Raw genomic sequence first — 25,340 nt, 5'->3', positions numbered from 1 at the left:
AATAATTGGCCCCAAAACAAGGATGGTTCCTTTGATGGAATGACAAGCGACAAAGTACCGAGCGAGCTTGCCTATACGTATGGAGAGTCTGTACCAAGCTCTTTTTGGGGCTTCCAGATAGAAGATGCCATGCCACGCATCCAATGGCTAAAGCTTGAACTTGCCCCTGATCAGAAACACAAGATTAGTCTAAGATTTCCTGAGACTTACGATGACCGTCGTAAAGGCCCAATTCCGCATCACTCGTCGCCTGAGCAGGCCGTGACTGATTACCTCCGTCATCTACGAGAGCATACCATCGAGACCTTAAGATTACACATATCGAGATCGCTTGAGGTCAAGGATTTACAATTCGTTTTCACGGTCCCGGCAATATGGTCAGAAAAGACTAAAGTTGCGACACTCAATTGCGCACAAGAGGCAGGCTTTGGCCAAGCTTCAGAGCTCAGTATCATCTCGGAGCCTGAAGCAGCTGCAGTACATGCACTTTCAAATCCGCATAAGCTACAAGTCGGCGATGTGGTGGTACTACTAGATGCCGGAGGAGGTACTTGTGACCTGATAACTTTTTCCATCCTTGAAATACGCCCCACCCTACGTCTCAAGGAGGCAGCACCTGGAGATGGGTCTCTTTGCGGCAGCAGTTTCCTTAATCGGCGCTTTGAGAAGTTTCTGGAAGAACGATTATCTTCTGTACCCGGATGGGGTCGCGACTCCCTTGGGGATGCAATGCAACGATTCGAATGGGTTACTAAACGAAAATTCGCTGGAGATGTTAGGAGTAATACCATGATCCCTGTTCCTGGGGTACCGGACAACCAGGTTCTTGGAGTTAGTCGAGGTCGGCTTCGAGTGACTGGAGAGGAAATGGCACAAATATTTTTGCCCGTTCTTGAAGAGGTTCGTAGCCTCGTGAAAGGCCAGATCAGAACCTCTAGAAAGCAGGTCAAGACAATTATCCTAGTTGGTGGGTTTGGGCAGAGTCCCTATCTACGCAAATATCTGCGTGAATCATTTGCACCGAGTATCGAACTTTTTGCCCCTGTCGATGGTTGGACAGCAGTTGTTAGAGGGGCTTTGAGAAAGACTTTAGGAGACAGTTCGTCCTTGGCCCCCCAGACACTCATTGAGTCACGCATGGCTAGAAAAAGTTACGGCCTGATATGCTCAGTAATATTTGACGTGAGCTTGCATAAAGAGTCTAGGAGGTGAGTGCTTATTAGACCAATCCAGGTATGGGGTCTAACATTCACAGCTACTGGTCTGACTTTGAGGGGCATTATTGTATCGATGTTATGTCTTGGTTCGCCAAAAAGGTACGACCCCTAGAAGAAGCTTATTGTAAGACTTTGGCCATTAACGTGACAGAAGGGGGATCAAATAAACGAGACAACGCCCATTGTGACTCGATGGTCTCGGCGACAACTGGTTAGCGACGGCACTTTTGGTTCAATCAGAGTCAGGCTATATGAGCTGGACGCCGTCACACAGGCCTTATATTTCAATCGTCGTAAGTAATCCAGTCATGTTCACGTCCGGGCAAGTTACTCATATTCTGCGTGTACTAGGAATGAAGGAACATGCTGTTTTAAATCCCAGACTGGATCAATTACAGAGAAGCCGGATACCTATCTGTGCAGGTGCAGATAGAAGGTATTACTACGAAATTTCCTTTGAAATCCACGCATTTTATCATTCTGCACACTGCCGATATGAACTTTGGTATGAAGGCAGGAAACAAGGTAGTGTGACTGTGGAATATGTTTGAGATGTGGGTAACATCAAGTGGATGTTCCAGTTCGTCTGGCTCAGACATATGACCATATCACAATTTTGCTCTCGACACTACAAAACCTGGCAAATATTGTCAGAATTGACCAGGGCAAATTAAGTCTATCTGCATCGCTCCTACGTTTGTGATGCTGTGATGTTCCCCTACTCATTGTACGTGAATCCTCCCTGTCTAACTCGATGTGACCGAGTGTTCAAGATAACTAAGCTCATGTAGGAGTTATTCTGGATTTATTCTGCTTCAACCTTCTCGCTACTGTTCATTAATAACTCGAGAGAACCTTTCCCCCACGATTGGTTTTTCAAGTCGCATTTGTCCTCTTTTAGAGTGGCAAACGCAAAGGACGAAACGATTAGGGCTTTTCTAGGATATTGTTTTTGCTGGGGCGGCGACTGTTATTTCAATGTTATGACATCTTTTGGTTACTTTTTTTCAATATCTTTTGGTTCACATGATCTTGGTCAATTGGAAAGCAGTCCGAAAAAAAGGGTGTTTATTCTTTCGTTGAATTGCTTCGTCTCTTCATGCTTCGCGAATGTTGCTCGTCTAATATTCTATGCTAGCAGTTATCTCAGTCCATTCGATACGTCGATTGCGATACAATGGTGGAATCTTCGATACAATATCTCTGATATATCAAAGAATAATCAACGGAGATGAGATTCGTGTCCAACATAGGGAGTATGGACAAAGATGCCGTCCTCCTAGTCAGGGCAGACACACGTGACCGGGCTGGTCCGGATACACCAGCCACAGGGGCCTGCGCCACAGGGAATTTGCCGCGCCGAACAAATCCACAACCAGAATCGCCGTTTCGTTGAAATCCGAGAAAATCAGCAACGATTTCACATCACCACAGATCACAATGTCCAAACTAGGAAAGTAAGTGAAAAGTGGTCCCAAAATGCGGCGCACGTCCGTCTCTCCCCTTTTCTGACAAATTTTTTTCTTTCCAGCCGCGCCGACTGGGCCGACGACGAGGAGTTCGATGACCCCTCCGCTCTCCCCCCGCAACAAGTCACGACGAACAAAGATGGCACCAAGACGGTGATCTCGTACCGCTTCAACGACGACAACAAGAAGGTCAAGGTGACCCGCCGCATCAAAACCACCGTTGTCCGCGAACATGTGAACCCCCGGGTCGCTGAGCGACGCGCCTGGGACAAATTCGGTCTGGAGAAGGGCAACCCTGCCGGACCCTCGTTCGATACCACCTCCGTCGGCGAGAACATCGTGTTCCGGCCCAGCATCAACTGGAAGGCGCAGGCCGCGGAGGAGGAGAAGGCCGGCGGCGAGAAGGGCGGCATCAAGGACCAGCTCAAGGACAAGAAGGTCAAGTGTCGTATTTGCAGCGGAGAGCATTTCACTGCTCGCTGTCCCTTCAAGGACACCATGGCTCCGGTCGACGAGCCCTCTGGTGGCGCCGGCGCCGAGGGCGGAGACGAGGATTCTCCCGCTGCTGGTGGTCTTGGTGCCAGCAATGCCAGCTACGTGCCTCCCCATCTGCGGAAGGGTGCTGCTGCTGGCGGCGAGAGAATGGCTGGCAAGTACGAGAAGGACGATCTGGCGACGCTGAGAGTTACGAACGTGAGTCTCCTGCAGAACACCCTGGTGTCTTTGGTTCTGCGGAACGCGAAGAAAATTTGCGTGCTAACTTTTTGGTCTCCAGGTGAGCGAGTTGGCCGAGGAGGGAGAGGTTCGGGATCTATTCGAGCGCTTCGGTCGTGTCACCAGAGTGTTTTTGGCCCGGGACAGAGAGACCCAGCGGGCCAAGGGCTTCGCTTTCATCAGTTTCGCGGATCGGAGCGACGCTGCTCGCGCCTGCGAGAAGATGGACGGCTGTACGTACCCATTATCTTCCCACCTTGTTCCAATTCGTGCAAGCAAAACTAACCCACCTCTCTCCCTCCTTTCTAGTCGGTTATCGCCATCTCATTCTCCGCGTCGAGTTCGCCAAGCGTGCCACCTAGAAAAAAAAATCACTTCTCACTTCCCGCCTATCTTCTCTTTTCCTTTTTTTTCCTCTCTCGCATCTCCTTATCTTGCTTCACGACACAACTTTGGATCAACTTCTTTTTTTTATTCGCCCGTAGGGCGGGCTTCCTTCATGACTAAGGGTCGATCTTTTCTTTGTATTGTATGATCTGGTCAATAATGATGAATACTGAAAAAAGGTCCCCTTCCCTTTTTTTTATCCCACTCCAAACGTGTCATTTACTTCGCTTGATTTTTTTATACAAAAGAAAAGCAACGGTTTTAGAGGGTTGATCTTTGACGTGCTGCACTTTTCCCCCTATCTATATATCTACTGCATCAATATACCTACGATCTTAGAGAAAAAAAGAAAGACGAAGAAATAAGGAAAAGGAAGAGAGGATACGAGGGGAACAGCCTCCCCCCCACCTTACACAATATCTCTACGGTGTTGTCTCGGTAATCTCCGAGACCAGCCTACCCCCAAAGCCCCCATCTACATACATAACTGAAAAGCCCGGCATGCTTATCTGAGTCATAGAACCAACAAGAAGAAGTAGAAGACGAAGACGAAGACGAAAACGTAGAACACGGGGGGGCAGCGCGAAGACCGCTCATGATGAATGGATAGATTGAACAAACCAACGCAAGAAATCGAACGCAAGAAGAACGAAAGAACGAAGAACAAGTTTCGAGGAATGTTGTCCATGCAAGGGTCTTGTCTTTACTTCTGGCTCTGCTGGCTCTGGGCCTGCTGGCGCTTCGCATCGGCCTGGGTCGGATGGATGGATTGTCTCAAGGCTACCGTATTTTGATAGAGTTCTATCTCTCGGGGAGAGGCTTTCGTGTCTGTTGCTGATGGTTTGGGAAAATTGCTTATCTGGTAGGTGAGTGGGTAGGGTAGGTAGGTATACTTTTTGTCTGCGTAGGGTGTAGATCTGAGAGGTTATGTGTAAGATAACAGAGGGTGAGGGTGGATGGGTGGGTGAAGAGTCCACTTTTCCTTGACGGTAGAGATTCTACATACATACACATATACATACAGAACCTTCCTACCCATTGGGATTCATGCATCAAACTCACAGTATAGTACTAGACAGACAGTCATGCGAGAGCGTTATTTGGAGCACACGATACTCCATCCACACCATCCATTCTCATCTGTCATCTCTCGGCCTGGTCAGGTAGGGAAAATCTGACAGACGGAGACAAACCCTACCTAGTTAGGCACTGTGGGTTTGTTACCTGAGTAAGACGGGTCCAGACGATGGTGTGCACTGCATTCCGTCTCTAAGGGTCAGACATCGGACCCTTCCTTCTCCCCCCATCATGCAAAGAAGGCTGATAATGACTCCAACTATCGTTCTTGACTAGGACCAAAGTTAAACATCCCACATTTCCCTAGCTAGGTAGTCAGTCCGGTTTCCTACGTCAATCATCTCTTGGGCTGATCCACTCCGCCACGGATGAGGTTTCGGTCAAGTCCGAGATCTCCGGATTTTGATTCATGCCGTTGGTTGGAAGGGGAGGGAGAAAAGAGAAAAGAGAATATTCAAGAGGTGGAATACGTGAAAAGCAAAAATCACTCACATGTGCTTCCCAGTAACGAATCTTCTACTCTGCTCGTCGATCGGAATATCTAGGAAGCCAGAAGAATATTTGCCCTGGGGACAGAACAGGGGGAGAGTATCTACTGTTCCTGGAAAATAGATTCGTCCTCCGACCCAATGGCTCCATCTAGACCTTCTCCCCCCAAGTTTGCCCCGGCTAGGAGAAAGCGAAGTTTGCATGATGTGGTAACATGGTAGCATCATTCCGAGAGTCACACCCGACGTCGACGATGCACAAATATCGATTAGGCCAGGTCCAATGGCGGGGAGAACACGGGCTGTGGAAACCCTGAAGAAAGATATCTGGGGATTGGAGGGAAACCTGAACACGAAATACCCCAGGCAGAAAATAAATAAAATAGTATAAAACTAAAAGTGAAAACAGGAAAAAGCAAATCCAAACAAAGAGAGAAGAACAATAAGCATCTATTTGTCTCCTGCCCCCCGTTACATTGCAGAGGAAGCTAGGAATAGGGTTGCCATCACGGAGGGGTCCTCTGTGTAGCGTAGGATAAACCGGCTTGGAACTCGTCAAGGCTATCGGCCGGGGTTGAGCACACGAAGACCGAGTTTCGTCCCCTCGTGTGACAGCAGATGTCATCCACGAGTGAAATGGGCATCCGGTATCCTCGGTCTTTGGACTTGGGTCGGTGGCGTCTCTTGTTCCGTTCTCGTTTGGTATCAACCGATGTGGACGCTGACTGCCGGCTCCCTTTCGACGGCGCCCTCCACATGGCGAAGTACGCGATGTCAGCTCTGGGGTGGAATGTCCGCGGACCATGGATGGCCGTGGAAATTGATTCGAGGAGAAAAGCAGTTCTCGTCGTCGATCCCCCCCGGTGCAGAGGAATGGTTCCGACCGCTTCATGCGGACTGGAGAATCTCGGCCTGTTTGTACGTTGTATGTACCCATCAGACCCGGCTAAGTATCTGCATGTATTTTATCTATTTGGAATCAGCAGGAGAAACTGCAGTCCGTCAGCTTAGGTCCCTGGCATTCTCAGCGAAACACGACAAACATCGACACTTGATTCTTCCGGCTGGAATTTCCATTCCGAGCGCTGCAAAGCCAAAAGGCCAATGCCCTGAACCAAGTTGTCGCTATCTGGCAGCGATTGTCCAGGTTCTCACCATGTCAGTTGCACAGGTGAGACCGATCAAGAAAGCCAAATCCCGTTGAATCACGTCGAATCAGGTCCATGGCGGACGGTTGGTTGACGAGCTTGAGCCCGCCTCGGTTTGTCACGAGGCATCTGCATTTCTGGAGGCGAGAAGGCAGTTGAGGTTTCTTGTTTCTATTTTTGTTTTTCCTGAAAATATTTGTCAAGGACATATCTGCTCAGAGACATTCCAGCTGATCGACCACGTATCGGGACTGTAAGGGTTAGTGTAGGAAGGCATGACAGCGAACCGCGGACTCAATCTGATGGCTTGAATGTACTCATGTAGAGTATATATCCCTGAGTGTCATTTAAGACAAAGCATCCAGAACCATCAGAGTCCGTTAGCTTTCGGTCGGGTGTACTACGCCAGCATGATTCGAAGCCGGAGAACGGGCCCTGGCCATTGTGTGCCAGGGGCGATAACCAGCTCGGTGGGAAGAGTCATCCACCATGATGGTACGCGGCCGGATCTGACGATCTAGAACGACACTGTTCAGTACGTGGGTTCCAAGCGAGCAAAGGTCCCAGAAATAGGAACCGAATGTTCTGGACACCCAGCTGGACTCTCTCCCCAGCCTCGTTGTTCCACCCTGACTCAAGTCCACACCTCTCCTTCGCACTCTGGTTTAAACGTGATCGACGGCCAGCCGCAGATCGAATTACATTTTTTTTTTATCTGTCTCTTGTAGTCAGACCATGTCCCAGGGTCCGTGAACGGTAACTAGGAAGAAGAGGAAAAGTTAATTTAACCCGTGGTGGTACAGGAGGGTCTGTCAGGGAAAATTCACCGACCAGCAAGCCAGGATCGGCGCAATGATGGAGGGCTGGATTGAAAGGCCGTTTAACTCCAAGGGGTCAAGAGAGGCAATCGGGAGAATTCCAGCTGGAGCTAGGCCGCTGTTAGCCCTGTTAGTCGGATCGAAGAGATCATAATATATTAATTAGTATAATCATAAAGGGAGCCAACGCATTTTCCGAAAAATCGAGCAACACAGCACTGCGTGAACCTTAACCTAACCTACCCCTACCCCTACCACACCTACAGTAATCGCCCTAATCAAGCAGGGGCGAAGGTGCACCTGTAGGGCCAAGGAAATGGAAGGCAAAGAAAATAAAGGGGGCGAGGAGGGACTTGGTCGTGTGCGCGACAACGCAGCCTGCTAGAGAGCTCGGCACCTCTTGAGTAGGTACGAGGGTCTATGGTAGACAGCAAGCTAGTCAAACTTTGTTGGGGCATTCTGAAACATGTAACCAACGAGGAAGCTTATATTTGATAACGGTGATCAATCATGAACAAAAAGGAGGTAGGCGCTACTAATAATACCCAGAATATACATCCTGCTTTGGCTATTATTGCCCTGTGATATAACAATAATACTACATGATCCCGGGCCTATATGAGCCATTTAATTAAACGGGCGATGGATGAAAACAGAATGCGAGCAGGGGGGTAGTCAAACTTTACGTAGTGCGGGATGTTGACTGGTTCCGTTAATGAGACAGCCTGATAGTAGCTCGATATCATCCCGGTAGTTGACTAGCTGGCAGACCAATGGCTAGTTCTAATTCGAATTAGTGATCTGTGATCATGGCAGTTATCCACTCAATGTAGGTACATCGTGACATGGGTGAGTTAGGGCGCCCGGGGGTCACGCACTATCGACCGTGCCGCTAGTCCACTTTCAGTTTACAGCGAATGCACGTGCTCTCTTTCTTTCATCTGTTCTTGGGAGGCGGCCAACTTCAGTCCGAACAACAAACATCTTTCTCCTTCCTCCACCATCACCGCTTTCAAAAGTCCATCTTCTCTTGGCTGCCTCTGGCTCTGTCGGGACCCAATATTCCATGAAGATTATATGATTCCATCCACTATGGGTTTGTTTCTTGGAATCTTCCTAAGCATCACGCCTATTGGTTTCCCTTAGTCTGAAATGCAACCTTCCCTCCACCGTTCCCTGAACCACCCCTGTCCAAGGTTACGATGGGATTCGCGGTGCATCCCGCGGATGTGCCCTGCACAACATGGGGCCCCTCCAATCGCCAGCCTGTGCTCCATACGGAGTGTTCTGTACTGAGTAGGTACTGACTGCCTTGAGAGGCCTGGTCTTGGATGGATCTACCCTCCGGCCTTCTGCCAATGATGGTGCCTTGGCTTCTTTTCAGCACCGTGCATATCGCATTCAACCAACTAGCTTCCTGCAAGCCTAGCTGATCATTCAGCCACAAGATGATCCACCCAGAGAGAAAAAGAAAAATAAAGAATTTCTGGGCGGTCGCTCCACTCTTTTTCTCTTGCTGGGAAATCAAGCAGATGAAAAGGCCATCTAAGATTCGGCCGGCTTTCTTTGTGCTGTCCCACTCCCGAGTCGGTGGGCCTTAAAGCTCGATTCTGGAAATTATGCTGTGTAAAGAAGAAAAGAAAAAAAAATAACACCTTTCTCCACACGCTCTTGCTTACTGGTCCACTCCTCCATCCTCTACTTGGGACTTATGTGGAGAGAAGGGAGACAGGATCATTATTTCCCGGGGGTGCTCAAAGTTACCGACACGACAAAGTCCGTGTACCGACATTGTACAAGCTGCATTAACTCATTCGGTACTCTGTCTATGATGTATTTTCGTCTCTGTTGTCGGTGAGCGAACAACGGCTGAAAACATAAAAAAAAAAAAAAAAAAAAAAAGGACAACTGTTGGATCAAAACCGTCGATCGCCTGATCTCTCCCCCTCATGCGAGAGCCGATGCTCGTGCCTCGAGCCCCCGAAATTTCTTTGGAACGGCCCCAAAGAGGCGTCACGTCTAGAACATGGGTTCTTCTTACGGGTCCACAACCCCTGCCTAGCAGTCTAGCACTCAACATAGACCGTTCTTCCGTCGCTGGCATAGTTATTGGCCACCTGCGGCTGCCCAAGCTCAGTAGTGTCGACAGCCCCCATCATGGGACTGGAGGCCTGCACGGGATTGCCGGGGCCGGTGATCGTCGCTCACTAATATTTTCTAGCGCCATCTTAATTTGTTATGCTGCACTTTGCCGTGGGCCGGGTGTTCACGCTAAGACAGCTGACTATGCTGGCAATCATTCTGTATAGAACGGTTCGGCTGGTCAAGCGCCTTGTTTGAATCATGCTAAAGTTGGAATGCATTCCACTCGGGACTACTCAGAGTTTGTGCAGCTCTGAGACTGCCTGGCCTTGGATTTAAGGGATGTAACATCGGATTCGACCAATGCCGTGTCTCTCCAACGTTTTTGACAGGGTCCAAGTTCTTTTCCTGCGCTAATTCGGTTAATGCAACAATATTCTCCTGGAAGGTTCATGCTTCATTTCCTCTGGAGTAACGAACAAAAACAAATTCCAAGTAAGCGAGAAAAGTGAAAACAAAAATATGGAGTTGACGTTAACCGAAGGATAAACAAAAAGAAAAAAAAAGAAAAAAAAAGAAAAAAAAAAGAAAAAAAAAAGAAAAAAAAAAAAGGAGGGCACCCCCAAACCTGCCCTCGGGCTTGGACCCCTTAACGATGTCGTCACCCATAATGTATGACCTTTTTTATCTATTCACAGTTGAACACCGGCGTGTAGCAGATTATCTTGGGCCCTGACAGGAGTCAGATTTCACAACAAGCTCGTGGCAAAAGTGCTATTTGCCCCCAAGCTTAAATCGGTAACTGAGAGAAGCTATTAAGGCTTGTGCGCAACGAAATTCTGCAGATAATTCCGCCGCACGTCTACCAGGGTCATTCTCTTGGAGGTAAAGGGGCCAGGCTAGAAACGGAGAAAGTGGGCGATGCGTGGGTGTGGGTAAAAGGAAAGAGGAAGGGGGAAAAAGAAAAGAAAAGAAAAAGGGAAAAGGAAAGGGCGAAAAAAAAAACGAAAAAGAAAAAGAAAAAGAAAAAATCAACATGACATGAGCAAAAGCATTTCCACTCAGTATTTGGAAACAAATATCAATCGGGCAGATTCCTCGATCGGCCTCTGGAATCGTCCAGCCTGCCATCTGACAACATAATATGAAACAGCACGATCCGGTCCCCAGTACCATCGTTCAGTCAATTCATCCGGACCTTGTCCTTGTGAGAAGAAGACAAGCCTTTGTTTAGATAGTCGACCCTCTAGACAATCGGCTATACATATAGAGTTGCTGCGGAACTTCGAGGTCTGCGGCAATAAATGCAAGTTACGACTCAATTGTTGTTGACTTCATTCGGTAAGTTCTAATTTGGTGCTTTATTTACCTACCGTCTTCCTTTTCGAGTCCCGTCGTCCGATGCCTCACATTCCCTTTGTTCTCCATCTCCATCTTCCAGGTCCTCTTCCCTTTTTTTCACATTGTTGGATGCCTCGATACTCGTCGGATGGCTTTGTTCTGCTTATTCATTTGTTCCATTGATTCACCATCTCTATTATGTGACCGTTGAACCCCAGCAACTTCTTCATGACCTTTTGGTGATTGAAGGGGTTCTGTGCATTGTTCCAACACCGACTCGCAAGTGGTCCTGTCCATGTTTTTCGACGATGTCATCAAGTAACGTGGAGAACAGCGATTCATGGGTGGAACGTGCCATGTTTTCTTTTTGTCCCCTACCCATTTTCTCTTCTATCTACTCTTGCGTTTGGCTTCCTTTTCAACTACTTCTCTCAAACCACCATATTTGCTCCCATTATCCTGAGTTATTTGTCTTCCTTCTTCAAGCCAACTATCCGTTCGAGCTGTGCTTGCTGGATTCTATCGAGTCTACATGATTGATCTATTTCCCAAATTACCGACAGCCTACCGCACTCCACAATCTATATTGTCACCGAGCGACTCGTCTTGAGGATCTGAGGCGAGCACTGACTTAGTGCTTAGAACCACCTACGGCGTGACCGGCAGTGTTGACCTCGAAAAGTTCCCGAGTAGGAGCGACAATCTTTTTGTTCTTTTCTCTTATTCTTACTATTCTTTCTCATTTTTATTCGATTATTTTTCAAGCCGCACCGTTCAAAGCCCAATGAGCAGAAGTTTTTAACTACTGCTCCCGATCTTTTCGTTGGCGTTCTTTCTTGCCTGATCCACCCCTGTCCAGCCATTGAAGCCTAGTTCTTTGGGCGTCACTTTAGCGCTTGCGCTGTTTGCGGGACCGGAGCTCATTTGATTAGCGACAAGTGTTTCTGTGGGCTTGCCAATGAATCATTGTGAGTCCCTCCGTGTTTTTGCCTTTTCTCTTTATTTGGTTATCATTTCCTTGCCCGACTGTTATTCTATGCGGTCCAATCTGCCCTCGTGACAAATGCCGATTCTTCTGACATTTGGTCTACATCCGGGGGGACTGACGTTTATTTTCCTATCTCGTTGGTATCTCAAACTTCCTCTCTTGTTACACGATTCTTCTTTCCTCTGCCTATTCTGCTGTATTGGCATGACATCAAAGGGTACCGTATCCTTGGCTGACAAGGATGAGGGACCCTGTTCTATTCTGGACTGGTGGAATTCCGACATTTGTTGTACCTTTTTTTTCCCTTCCTTTTTTTCTTTTTCCTTTTTTATTATTTTATTTTATTTTATTTATTTTATTTATTTTTTTATCTTTTCTTTTGCCCTCACCTTTGCCTCGTCTGTTCGCCTTGTGGGATATGCATATTGGGTATCTGCTCCTGATCTAATCCTCCTCATGTGCCAGCAACCCTTTTACACAATTCTTTCCCAATGGATGGGCCCATTACCACCGACAGTGACTATACTGCCTCGCAGCGTCCATTTTCAGGGTCGATCGGCTTCTCTATGGATGACGAGGGGACTAGTCGCAGAGGAAGCGCCGTTGGACACCCTCTAGCGCAGCCGATACCAGCTACCAACGGCTTGAGGTACAACGCCCAACAGTCTGCGATGCAGGATGTGCCGTAAGTTGTCTTTTAATTCAGACTGCTCTTTGTTGCTCCACCTCCCCCGCTTGCAGCCACTAGTCACAGCATCCCTTTCGCGGCCGAAATGTCTTGAGCTATGATCCCTTATTATTATTATTATTTCCATGATTATTATCGCTGCTATTTGATTTTATTCCTTTGTTCCGATTTTCTTTTCGGATTTTTTAAATTCATTCTTATTTCTGATACCCATGCCGCATGTATGCACCTGTCTATTGCCTCCCTGCTCATGTTATTTGAGCTTTCAATATGTCCTTGCAATTCTTGACCACCTCCATCTGCCGGGACCCATCTATACATGCATTGGACTTGTGCTGTGTGGATTCCATACCGTCTTCTTGGTCTTCTTATTTTCTGATCATCTGCCTTTCTTTCCCTTCACGCTCCTTCGCTCTCGCGCTCTCTTGTGAAACTACCTAACAGGTAGGCCGTGCTGACCTATAGCGGTCCTTTCAGGTTTGCTACTTCTCCTGCCATTCTGATGAGTCCCACCGATTCATGCTCCGGTTAGTATGGCTTCAGTTCTTTGTTCTCCGTTCAGTTCGCTAAAACAGCACCAACCCCAAAACATATAGATACTTTCTCGCCCGCATCTGGCTCAATTTACTCTCATTCACCAAGCATACCCTATGACAGAATGCCCGACTTCAGGTCCCATCGGGTTCCTCCCCTGTAAGCCAGAATCTTCTCCCCACCACATGGGTTCGCGTGCATCAATTGACGAAGGTGATATGTCCAGTCAACCGCCTGCGGGGATGTCGTCGACCGTACAACCGCAGGGTACGGGGGGTGCCGGCATCATGAGAGACAGCTATCCGGCAACTTATACCCTTCAGCGAAGCACGTTTCCCTCACTTTCCAGTTTGAGCGACATGTCACGGATATCGCCATATACGACCACGCCACGGGCTCTCGATGGGACGGTGGACCGCCCGCAAAGTCTGCTTCTAGGGCAGCCTTCGAGTATGATGTTTGATTCCCGGCTACACAACCCGACAGATGCTCCTCCCTTTTCCGACACGGCCGTCCTTCAATTCATCGTCTCGGGGACGCAGACCATCAAGCCGGAAATTCAGGCCAAAATCCACAAGGGGTTCTTCCTGGTCGACGACAAGTGGACTTGCTATCGACGCAATTACTTTTCCGTGTCCTGCTCGTTCTCCCTCGTTCCTTTCACGCATGCCCCGCTTTTTCTCAAATTCACAGATCACTCGACGGAGCGGATCCTATCATTTGCCATGTCAATATCAGCGATAGTGAACGCGCAGTATGGCGAGGTCCGAGAACTGGTCCAGCACACCCCCAAGCGTGATAAGCAGTCCGAGCGGAAGCCAGGGAAGGTGGTTTTGCAACCCTGTCAGCCGCCGCCATTGGTTCTGGGCCACAGTTCCACAGGCATTGGCAGCCAGCATGGGTTCTCGTTAACCACTTCTCCCCCGAGTGGAATGTCGGTCGACTACGCCGCCCCCTACAGCAGCGCTCCGCAGCCCGCGCACCCGCCCACGCAGCACACGTTTGAGCGGATCCAGTTTCAGAAGGCCACGGCAAACAATGGCAAGCGGCGGGCCCAGCAGCAGTACTACAACCTGGTGGTCGAGCTCCACGCGGAGATCTCGAATCCGGTGGGCGGCGAGGACACCCAATGGGTGAAGATTGCGCGAAAGCTCTCCCACCCAATGGTGGTCCGTGGCCGCTCCCCGGGCCATTACAAAGACGGCCGTCGCGACAGCTCGACGAGCATGGACCCTAATGGGGGGCGCGGTGGCTCGGGCGACGGCGTGCTACCTCCGGGCATTGGACCTACACGGTCTCACTTGATGATGTCGTACGACACACCACGCAGTGGCCCACCCTACGGTCGGGCGGATTACCATCATATGCCTGCTCCCGACCGCTCGTCCCTAAGCGAAAGCCCGCACATCTCGTCCTCGTCGTCATCGGCCTTTGACATCGAGACCTTGAATGACTCCTCCATGAACCCGATGGATTCCATCAAAAGCACCTCCAGCATGGATTCCTATCACGATTCCGGGTTCGGAGCCATGAACCGCAAGCCAGAAAGTCAGTATCGTTTCAATTTGCCCCCTTTCGGGTACGACGCTGTGTCTAAAAATAGCGAGGAACCCGGCACCAGCTATCCCGAGTCCTTTGATTCGATGATTTCAATGATGCCCCATGAACAGCACCAGCATGAGTCCTCTCTTCATCATTTCAAACCTCCGATGAAAATTACACCGCCGGGGTATCATCATACCACGGGGGGCTATGACCCGGCCTGCCCTGCTCGGACCAGTGATAGAGGTAGCCCGTATGGTCGATATCCATCTTCTCACAGTCTGTGCGCATAGCAACAGGCCCTGGTGGTTGGCCTTCTTCTTCTCTTCTCTTTTCTTTTCTTTTTGTTCTATTTTCTGTTTCCCTTTTTCACTTCTTCCCTGTTTTCCTTACTTCCTTCCACAATTGGCCATGCATTACCAGCTGATCCGGATGTCGATTCAATTCTTTTGTTTGATCTCATTACTACTATTTTATTTTATTTTTCTTGGTTTTTCTTTGTATCCTTTTCCTTTGAATGGGTACTCTGCGTCGAGTTGAGCGCTGGTCGAGATGAAAAGTTACGGACACCACCTTTGGACCTTGAGAGTCGAGTTTTGTCACGGCTGCTTGATAGAGTGCTCGAGTGGAGTGGGACCACGTTCATGGCAGCAGAGAGAGAGACTTGCATAAGCAAGGACTGCCAGGTATCCGGCTATCCTATCAGACAGATCCAGGCTCTGTTCATTGTTTATCGAGTACGTCACGATTGTCTGGCACATCCATTTGCCCCCTTTTACTTCGAGCGGTTGTCCTACCTCTCTGTCTGTGCTCATGTCCCACCTCATTTTTCTTCCTCTCTTTTTCCTTCATCCTGTTTTATCTTTTTGTTCTTTTCTCTTTATCTTATTTTGTTTTATTTTTTTTTCTTTACCTCTTACCACCCACCCCATCTCCTCTGGAAGGATGAACATGAACGGAAGGCATAGTGCGAAGAAGCGAAAAAAGAAAGTACCGTACAGGTTAGATGCAGACTCGTCAGAATGTGTTTGTTTCTATTACTGATTTGATTTGATTTGATTCATTCGACCATACGGGCTACCTCTATCACTGGTCTGAGCAGGGCAGGCCGGGTCATAGCCCCCCATGGTATGATGATACCCCAACGGTGTAATTTTCATCGGAGATTTAAAATGATGAGGAGGAAACTCATGTTGATGCTGTTCATGAGGTATCATTGAAACCATCGAATCAAAGGACTCGAGATAGCTGATGCCGGGTTTTTCGCTATTCTTAGACACAGCGTCGTACCCGAAAGGGGGCAAATTGAAATGATACTGACTTTCTGGCTTGCGGTCCATGGCTCCGAACCCGGGATCGTGATAGGAATCCATGTTGGAGGTGCTTTTGATGGAATCCATCAACCTCTCATGAATATCTTATCTTCTATTTTCAACCTGAATCTGTAGAGTAGGTAGGTACTGTACTGTACATAGTAGAGGCCATCGCAAAGGGTCACCGAGGGTACGGTTAAGCTGCTAATGCAGGCAGACAGACAGACAAGACAGGGACAGGTACCGCCGTACCCGTCGAATGCAAAGTCAAAGCCAATGACAAGGACTGCCGGACGGCGCTAACTACGGTAGGGAAAAGAATGAGAACGGGATAAACCTTAGAAAATAAGAAAGAAAAAAAAAGAAACGAAATTAAGGATCTGTCACTGTCACTGTCACTGTTTACTGTCAGATTCCAAGAACGTGGATGGATCCCGTCCGTAACTGGTAAGAACCAGGACCGGAGATTCAACCAGAACCAGTTCGATAAATAGAAACATACAGACATACACATAGAACAACAGAGACCCCGACCCAGTCCACAAGAAAAACCAAACAAGCCTAGGTAACCCAGAAAGGAACAGCGGAACGGCATCGCCCCATGCTAAGTGGCGGGATTTTCTCCGACATGTTGCGCTGCTTTGCTTCCAGGGACTTTGCTAGTTGCTTCTGTGCCGCTGTCAATGTCGCAGCAAGAGACAAGGGGGAGAGGGGTGGATGATGGGACAGGACGCCAGAGGGTTGGTTTGGTGTAGTCTTGGTTTTTTCTATTTTTTCTTTTCTTTTTTTTTTTTCTCCCTCGGTAGTTTCACCCCCCTCGCTTGCAGTTGGTTGGTTGGGTTTGATTGAACAATACTTACAGTACAGTTAGGTTGGTTGCATAGAGGGATTAAATTAGCAGCGCACCAGCAGCACCAGCAGCGGCATGTCTGTCGACGTGTTCGCTCGCTCTCCGAGGACTGCTACCTACCGACCAGGTGGCAGCCTTAGGCGGCCAGGCCAATGGAGTAAAAAGACGCCGCCCGCCGGGCGAGAGAAAGGGAGGATCGGGTCAGACCGACATCTATCCTTCTTCTGGGTCTAGGGAAATGTTAATATTATATCATTTTTTTTTTCCCATCGGGTTGGGGTTTTCTGGGAAGTCAAAGAAACAGAGAAAGAAAAAAGAAAAAATACATGAAAATAAATCCATTAAACGAGCAAGAAAAAAGAAAAGAAAAGAAAAGAAAAGAAAGAAACGCAGAAAAAAGCAGAAAAATAAAACCGCCTCGATCTTAGGCCAAATGACGACAAGATCGCCATTTTGGCAAGTTGGTCATCGGCCAGCAGCAGTCGTCGTTAGTTAGTCTACTTCCGGCCACTCACAGTTGGATCATCTCCTTTTTTTTTTATTTTTTATTTTCTTTGCTTCCCTGCGGTCTTTGTTGTCATCCTGATACGGCTACCGACTGGTTGTTGCAGCCTTCTCTCGCTTTTTTTATTTTCAATGTTGTTTCTCTTCTCCCCACGGAGTAATTTGAAGAAGAAATGCGGAATGAAAGACCGACGTACTTGACGAGGGCAGATCGAGCGACCCGACACGACGGACGACGTCGAAAGGAATATGGAACTAAGAAGAGATCGACGAATCCATTCGATGATCGACCGGACATACATTAGGCCCGCTTATGTCATTGGCAGTTCCCGTGACTTCCGCGACTTCGGTCGGGTGCTGACTAACGCCCGCTCGGCACGTTCCGATTCCTTCGTCTTTGATATCCGCTCTGTATGTAGTAGTTACTTCAAGGTGCACACACCCTCTCTCTCGCTTAGACTTTCTCTCTTGTTGTGTTCATCAATCCCCCTTTCCATCATCAATTTCATTTCAATCATTTCTCTAGTCACAAAAATAATAAGATGAAGGAGGTGAGGATTGTTTCAAAAACCGGGATGAGGTTAAGAAACAAGACGATCCTATCCATTCATCCTCCATCACTTCCGTGTCCACGGGCCCGACACCCCCTTATCCATTTCATCATCCCCAACAGCATCCAGCATGAATTGGAATGAGATCCGCCCCAATCAGACGTGCAGATGGCCATCCTCTTTGCTCCATGGATTATTCTCTTGTCTATCCCTAGCGCGGCTAGAAGCACTTCATGCGTCGCGCGCTTTTCAGAATTGCGGATACCAACAAGGCCCGGCGTCGGGCGGATCCAGCCAGTCTTCATGCCCTCGTGTACGGTATCGTACGGTAGAATGATCTCACCGGCCATGCACGTCGTACAAGGGAGTTCAATGATGGGGGGGTTGGAGGCGACGAGAGAGCCTTGCAGTCCACAGGAGGGTCCTTCTTGACTGATGGGAAGGCAGGGCCAATGAGGGCGCGGCGTCGCTGTTGGAAGATACATCCTCGAGTTGTGCAACCGTTGCATCCAATCTGCGTCCTCCTCCCACCGCTTCAGCTTCAGCCTGCCTCCTCCCCATCTTCCCTCCTTCCTTCTTTTTCCTTTTCTCTCTCCTTTGGGACTAGCCAGTGGCCAGGAATTAAGCCATGGCGGTGATCTCTCTCTTCCCTTGAAACCTTCATCCCCCTAACTAGGTACAGTTAGGATGCATGCGTATTCGGAGGCCCGAGTCATCCGCCTAGAATGATTAGGCAGCCTCAAAAGCTGAACGGGTTGCGTCAAATGATCTGACTGACCGGAGAGAGAGACGGGAAAATGAAGCTCCAGGGTCATGGGCCCAGGACAACAGTATGAATCCTTGATCATAGAGAGCGGTCCGACCGCAACGCTTTCCTGGCTAGTTGTGATCTTCAGATCGTCCTGGACGGGTTTTTTCCATTTCCTTTTTTTCACTTTCTCTTCTCTTCGTTACTGTTTGCGTTGACAAGCATGGGAATGAGTTGGCAGCCTTGCCCCCATGATGGAGTGGCCTCGCTAGATCTTTTCGCATTCTCACGCGCATCTGCTCTCGTTTTCTTCCTCGGTTCCATGCAATCCTGGTCTGGTCTGGTCTGGTCTGGTCTGGTCCGGTCTCTCCAATTGACAAGGGATTCCTTCAACCCTCCGGGCTAACATCCAACTTTTTAATTTCTTTTCCGGTTCTTTGTTTATGCCATGGCTCCCGCGTCCCTTTGTTCTCATCCTAGCATTTCATGCATTAGACCTGCCTGTTTCACGAAACGGTCTCCGGATGTTGTGTTGCGCCAAACAAACTTCTGACGATCCTCGACACGCGACGGGAGTTGACTGTAAACGCCCATTTCTTGATGTCTTTGTATTGACGGGGCGCCGTTTTGACCCCGTTGGTCATGTCTCATTCTGTTTTTAATTATCCCGCATGTGCATGGTGGACTCTCTCTTTTCGCCTGCCCCCTTCATCTCCCAATCTCCGTGACTCCCGGCTCCACTTTCTTTTTCCGTTTTGTTCAAACCTAATTATTCGGCGATGGCAAAAGATTGGCGCTGACTGGAAAGACGAACGGGAAACACTGACAAGGTCACACAGACGTGGTGACTCCAGCCGCCTAGTCAGTCCACCCTGCCCTTCATCGAATGAGAAAAAAGACCGAAGGAGGAAAGAGACCAGAGAGGGGGGCGAAACTGTAGTCGCAATCAAAAAAGAAGAAAAAGAAAAAGAATTTTTGAATAAAAAAAAAAAAAAAAAAAAGGGTGTTGATCATTCTTTTTTTTTTTCCTCCCTTCCCCTTCCCCAAAAGTCACTCCGTCCACTCCGTATGTCTCTTTTTGTCCCCCGCCTCTTCCTCCTTCTCCTCCGGGACTTCCCCTGGAGAAAAGATCAATTTGGGATCAGATCCCTCGTTTTCAATTGCCCCCATCCTTATCGACCCTGGACACGCGCAGCGCCAGCTTGCGATCGAGATCCTCTTGCTCCTCCTTGGTCGGCAGCATGCCCATGGCACCCTCCACCTGAGGCGAAGTCCAAAGCCCGATCGAAGCCCAGGCCATGACGCCGATTCCAAACAGAGCCCTTGTCTTGGGCGAGAGCGAACGGTACGAGCTGGGGTTTGGAGCGCACGAGGTCAGTTGAAATTCGGTCCAAACTGTTCGAACACTAGAGTATTAGGAGTGGTAGGACTTACCTCCAGAACGTCATGATGGATTTGAGGCGTCGAAATTCAATAATAGAAATTAAATGTGCAATAAGTTGGTTAGTCAAGAAGTAGGAAATTACTCCATTCGTATTGAAGCTGAGGTCCAGTCCCGGTCAGGAGTACAACTGAACTGTGGAAGGGAAGTTGGCCGTTGCCAATGTGCCTCGGTGGCGCTAGGCGGGATCGGGTTTAGATCGTTGGTGTAGCTGTGGATGCCTTAGGCTGTTGTGTTGTTAACGGGTATTAGTGGCGGACCCGACCACCCACCGGCGAAAGGCGGTGGGTGGTCGGGTCCGCCACTAATAGTTTATGGCTTCATCTTTTTATCTTATTTTTGATGACTGAGACAATTGATCCAGATATTATTAGTACTTTCTATACTTGATTATAGAACTGACTGAGCATACCTCTTTCAACTCATAGACATGCTAGACACTAGACACTGGATACTAGATACAATATCAACATCACAACCGAAATCAATCCATCCACATACTACAAAACTCAGGGCAACCATCCAGAAGTATGTCATCTTTATCTTCTTTCTCTCTTCTGACCTCCTTCTATTTAACTCCCATCACTGACCGTGAATGGAGTCTGGAAAATAGGAATCAAGTGACACACCCTAACCAACACCTTGCCATGAAATCGACAGACAGACAGACACAGACACAAACACCAGCGCAAGCGCAACAAGCCTCCCTATGCTATATCTCTACCACAGCTACATACAGGAAAAACTCTCCTTGAGTTTATAAGCGCTTGCTTACCTTCTAAGACACTCGATCTATCTCCTTATCTACCCATCTATCCATCAACATGAATCAAATCGCTAAATATCTAACAAGCATACAGAGACCGCCTCCCTATCTTCGAACAATAGATAACCCATCAACTCGAATCGAATCAAGAGCCCCCGAGGGAATCACAGATAAAAAAGTCCCTCATACACCCTCATCCATACAATCCACTTCATCTCCGGTCGACTCGTGTGCTTGTGCTCGTGTTCAGGTATCATGAAGAGCCAGAGACAGGCCACGAATAAGATATGAGATAAGATAGGATATCCATGAGAGCTAGACAAGCTGAAGAATATTGTCCTCAGTTAAAAGTCTCAGAAACATAAGGCCTGGAGGGCACGCAGCAGTCATATCTTCAAGATGCGAAAATAGAGAGGAGTATCTGGCGTTGGGACTATATCTCACTGGACTTACTTGCATCAGATTCTTTCTGTTAGTTACATCTATATCTACACGTAAATAGGTCTACATTTACTTGCTAGGAGATTTCAGTTCATTCCAAGATTCTCGATTCAATGACTTGACATTTGTAAACAGAGCATATCAAACCAGATCGTCATCCTATAACTTACAAGGAAGAAAGATGAAAGCTCTATACCTTGCTTGCGCCAAACAAAACATGGAGCAGCTAGAGGAAAAAAAAAAAAAAAAAAAAAAAAAAAAAGGAGAAATAACGGGGGGGGAAAACCATCCGATTCAACGCATATGACATCAAATCAAATGCACGGATCAAATAATGAAACAGAAAAATGCGTGATACAGAGACAAATTGAATAGAAAGCAAGAAAAGCTATATAAGATTGAATTCAAACATTAGAAAAGATGGAATCTCGTACAAACACAGATTAATTAACTTTGTCTTCTTTTTTGGTGGATTGCGTGCTTTAGACGTTCTTCTTCTTGCCATACGCAATGTCAATCTCGCTTTGGAAGTGGCTGACAATCTTCTTGCGCTGGAGTTTCTGGGCGGCGGTCATGTATCCCTAATGAAAGTGAACATTAGCTTCTAGTTCTTCGGGTTGGGGGAGACAAAGATGACAGGAACTTACGTTTTGAGAGGTCCACTCTTCGTCGGAGAGCACCACGCCGTTGATGATCTCAATACCACGGAGTCCGGCGGCACGGCCGGCAGTCTGCAGCTGCTTGAGCACGATGCCCTTCAGCTTCTCGTTGTGCACCAGGGATTCGACAGAGTCGCCCTCGATGCCGTTCTCGTGGGCCAGCTTGAGCAGCGCGGCTTCGACGGGAACGATGATGGCGATCGGCTTGTCCTGGTCCTGGGCGGCGTAGACACAGATGTTGCCGACCACGGGGGAGGAACGGTAGACCGACTCGAGCTTCTCGAGCGCAATGTATTCACCGTTGAGGGTCTTGACCAGGTTCTTCTTGCGGTCGATGATCTTGAGGTGACCGTACTGGTCGAACTCGCCAATGTCACCCGTCATGAACCATCCGTCGTGGGAGAAGGCGCCCTTGGTCTCCTCCTCGTTCTGCCAGTACGCGGTGGTCACGCTGCCGCCACGGATGAAGATCTCACCCTGAGGAGGGTTGTTCTTGGTCAGGTAGCCGGCGTCCGGGAAGTCGACCAGCTTTACCTCGATCGAGGCGGGCAGGTCGCCGAGCGCGTCGGGGTTCCAGGCCATCGGGTCGTTCAGCGCACCCATGGCGGAGGTCTCGGTCAGCCCGTAGCCGCTGATCATGGGAGCAATGGCCATGGATAGGAACTTTTGCGTTTCTTTCGAGATCGGACCGCCTCCGTTCATCATTATCCGCAACCGACCACCGGTGGCGTCCTTCAATTTGCGGAAGACCACGGTGTCGATGATCGAGGCACCCATGTTGTGTCCGGGGAAACCGGTCGTCATCAGGAAGTTCTTGGCGGACATGGCTCCCCAGAACAGACCTCTCATGACGAAGTTGGCCTTGTTCAAGTTGTTCAGCACACCCTTCTTCACGGACTCCCAGACGGCGGGCACGCCGACGAGGATGGTGGGCTTGAATTCGCGAATATCACCCTTGCAGTGGCGCATGGAGGCGTCCGACAGCGTGCGAGGGTTTCCGTAACCCATAGTACCACCCCAGAACAGACAAAGGTTCTCGAACATGAATTCCAGGATATGCGCTTGCGGAAGGTACGTCAGAAGACTGTCCGAGGGGCCGATGTACTCTCCGACGATTGCGTTGATACCGGCGGCTATTGCAATTAGTTCGAGGATCAAAAAAAACTAGCGGATATCGACTTACTCGCAGCGATGACGTTCTTGTGCGTCAGAGGAACACCCTTGGGCGGGCCCGTCGATCCAGAGGTGTACATGATGCAGCAGAGGTCTTCCGGGGCGGGTGGAACAGGATCCACGGGGTTCTCTTGACCCAGCTTTTGTAGCTCGTCGAAGCTCACGATGTTCAGGTAGTCATATTCCCGTTTCAGTCGGTCCAGGTCCTCCTGCTTGACCTCCTCGAACGAGTTGTAGATGACATATTTAATGGACTTGGCGTCCTTGAGGACGTTGGCCACGGCGGGGATCAGGACGGGGTCGCAGAAGATGGCGGCACTGTCGGTTTGAACCAGAGAGTGTTTCAATCCTTCTTCACCCAGGGTATCATATGCGGTAACGATGGTAATCGACTGAGACGAGGCTCCGTGCGACATGAGAAGCCAATTGGCGCTAGAGGAAAGACAAGTGTCAGCCGTCAATCCCCGATCGTGTACAGTATTCCTAACAGTCGACGTACCTGGTGGCACCGTAGAGATGAACCTTGTGTTCCTTCTCGAGTCCCAGCTTCCGTAGACCGGCGCCCAGCTGCAGCGCCGTCTGCTCATACTCGACGAAGCTCTTGTACGAGTATTCGCTCTTTTCAAAGTAGGTCCATTGCTTGTCGACCTCCTGCTCCTTGCCGTCGATGATCTTCTTGACCTTCTTGTTCTCGACGTGGGTCTTGATCAAGCGACGGCTGCCGACGGCCTTCGCGTTGCCGAAGACCCGCGCAGATCGACGGAAATTATCGTAGACGGTTGCGACGTCCTCCGAGGGCTTCAGGATCAGACCGTCCTTAGCCACGGGGAGGCGACGGGGGATAGTTTCTCCTTCGACACGCTCGTAGCCCGGAGCTTCCACAGTGAAGGGAGGCTTCTTGGACATGCGCGGTTGAAGGTGAGCATCTCTTTTCGACATGTTGGCGGCGAGTTAGAAGAACGGGAGGGTAGGTGGGAAAGAGAAGATGCGATTGACTATAGCAATTGGCAATTAGTAAATTGTTCTTCCCCCCGAGGGGCAAACCGGCATCGGATGCGAAAGGCGCAGCACGACAAATCGACCCAGTACGAGCAGGAACCACAGGTTCGGTGCGGAGTGGCAGAAGTCAAAACACCGGTGGGCGAGGTTGGATTAACTTACCAGGTGGAGACAAAAAAGTCAAGAGAAAAAAAAAAGAGAGAGAGGAGCACAGAATGCACCACGAGGATAGCCACGAAGTTACTGGCGGGGGGGGGAAGCGCAGCAGAGGGAAAGGGGCGAGAGAAGAAGAAGAAGAGCAGCGGCAGGGATGATGAAGTCAGAGAGTTTTCGTGGCTGGACAGGGCCACTTCTGCTGCCAATGACGACGCCGAGCCGATGGGGGCCTCTCGGAACAGTTGGTCGGTGTTAGAGTTGACTTTTGAAGTACGTTTGAATTTGATTTCTCTACGGAGGACGATCCGCTAGAAGACCAGATATTGAGATCTCCCTTGCGCAACGGTCGGAACAGATACTCCGGGTCGAGGTATCCTTTCCCTGTCAACTCCCCTGTCCGGGTACCTCCCCGGCGAGTCCCTCCGTCGGCTCGGCAAGACACCGTTCACTTGCCGCGGTTCGCAGTAGGCACTGATTATTTGGTCGTTGAAGATTCAGCATACGCAGTACATAATTCCGGCCATAAAAGCTTCTTCGCCCATTTTCCAGATTGGAGGGGAAGTTCTTGCAAGAATTTCAAGAAAGGATTGAGACTAAGAAACACCAAGCACTGCGATCCCTGTCGGATGATGTCATGCATCGACATTCTTGTCAGCATCTTATTCTTTCCCCTTTTCATTGCGTGATAGGTCCAAGATCATGGCAGGTTACTCAGTAGTCGGTGCTCGAACTTACCCCGTAGACCTCATATACTCTACGATCGTCCTCGTCATTCATCAGGACTCCCTCCGCGGTGGGGATTCCTTTCGGGTGGTATTCCATATCGCTCGGCCTTAGAGGTCTAATTAACTACCTAAAAGGTGAATTCAAAATAGATACTCCGTATTCACATCTGAATGCTTGGCTACCATTTTCACTCGATGCTGTGCCCGATCTTGGCTGTACAAAACGTCAACTTCCTTAAGAACGATCCACAGTGTCCTGTCATACTTTTATCAATCTACAACAAGCTATTGGGAAGGCATGACCAGTGCTTGTCGAATATCTCTACGAGCAATAGCCCAGACGACCCATATTTCCAACTGTGACCGACCAGGTCTTATCTCTATCATACATACATTAGCGTTGCACTACTGGTCCATGCCATTGGTTCGAGGAATCTGGAATATGGGAAATATTCTATAAAGATAATGCCAGTCGTGGCTAGAGTCGTGAAAATCACAAATAAACATAACTTCGGTTATCG

At 49.0% G+C, this 25,340-nt stretch overlaps 5 protein-coding genes across 6 annotated transcripts; 3 read left to right on the top strand and 2 right to left on the bottom strand.

The window, feature by feature from the left end:
- Positions 1-2,657: 2,657 nt before the first annotated feature.
- On the top strand, positions 2,658-3,762 carry tif35 (translation initiation factor eIF3 core subunit g; the record flags this gene model as incomplete). The annotated part of the gene is made up of 4 exons (XM_046091554.1): positions 2,658-2,674; positions 2,749-3,379; positions 3,462-3,633; positions 3,710-3,762. The coding sequence occupies 4 exons, from the start codon at positions 2,658-2,660 to the stop codon at positions 3,760-3,762; spliced, it is 873 nt and encodes a 290-aa protein (XP_045947531.1).
- An 8,458-nt stretch (positions 3,763-12,220) lies between these two features.
- LDX57_009813 (uncharacterized protein) lies at positions 12,221-12,418 on the top strand (the record flags this gene model as incomplete). The annotated part of the gene is made up of 1 exon (XM_046091553.1): positions 12,221-12,418. One exon carries the CDS (start codon positions 12,221-12,223, stop codon positions 12,416-12,418), a length of 198 nt encoding a protein of 65 aa, XP_045947530.1.
- Positions 12,419-12,505: 87 nt separating this feature from the next.
- LDX57_009812 lies at positions 12,506-15,807 on the top strand (the record flags this gene model as incomplete). Of its 2 annotated transcripts, XM_046091552.1 has the most annotated exons (3): positions 12,506-13,110; positions 13,178-14,739; positions 15,770-15,807. In XM_046091552.1, the coding sequence occupies exons 1-3, from the start codon at positions 13,076-13,078 to the stop codon at positions 15,805-15,807; spliced, it is 1,635 nt and encodes a 544-aa protein (XP_045947529.1). In that variant the 5' UTR covers positions 12,506-13,075. The 2 variants fall into 2 exon arrangements, with proteins under 2 accessions (XP_045947529.1, XP_045947528.1); XM_046091551.1 differs by having other exon boundaries at positions 12,506-14,739.
- Positions 15,808-19,615: 3,808 nt separating this feature from the next.
- Positions 19,616-19,907, bottom strand: LDX57_009811 (uncharacterized protein; the record flags this gene model as incomplete). The annotated part of the gene is made up of 2 exons (XM_046091550.1): positions 19,616-19,811; positions 19,894-19,907. The coding sequence occupies 2 exons, from the start codon at positions 19,905-19,907 to the stop codon at positions 19,616-19,618; spliced, it is 210 nt and encodes a 69-aa protein (XP_045947527.1).
- A 1,682-nt stretch (positions 19,908-21,589) lies between these two features.
- faa4 (long-chain fatty acid-CoA ligase FAA1) lies at positions 21,590-23,878 on the bottom strand (the record flags this gene model as incomplete). The annotated part of the gene is made up of 4 exons (XM_046091549.1): positions 21,590-21,688; positions 21,755-22,899; positions 22,950-23,371; positions 23,439-23,878. 4 exons carry the CDS (start codon positions 23,876-23,878, stop codon positions 21,590-21,592), a joined length of 2,106 nt encoding a protein of 701 aa, XP_045947526.1.
- Positions 23,879-25,340: the final 1,462 nt, after the last annotated feature.

This window comes from Aspergillus melleus (assembly GCF_016097325.1).
Source record: "Aspergillus melleus strain CBS 546.65 chromosome Unknown contig6, whole genome shotgun sequence".
Classification (NCBI taxonomy): Eukaryota; Fungi; Ascomycota; class Eurotiomycetes; order Eurotiales; family Aspergillaceae; genus Aspergillus; species Aspergillus melleus.
Note: the sequence above shows the minus strand (reverse complement) of the source record. Positions and strands in the feature narration are given on the sequence as shown.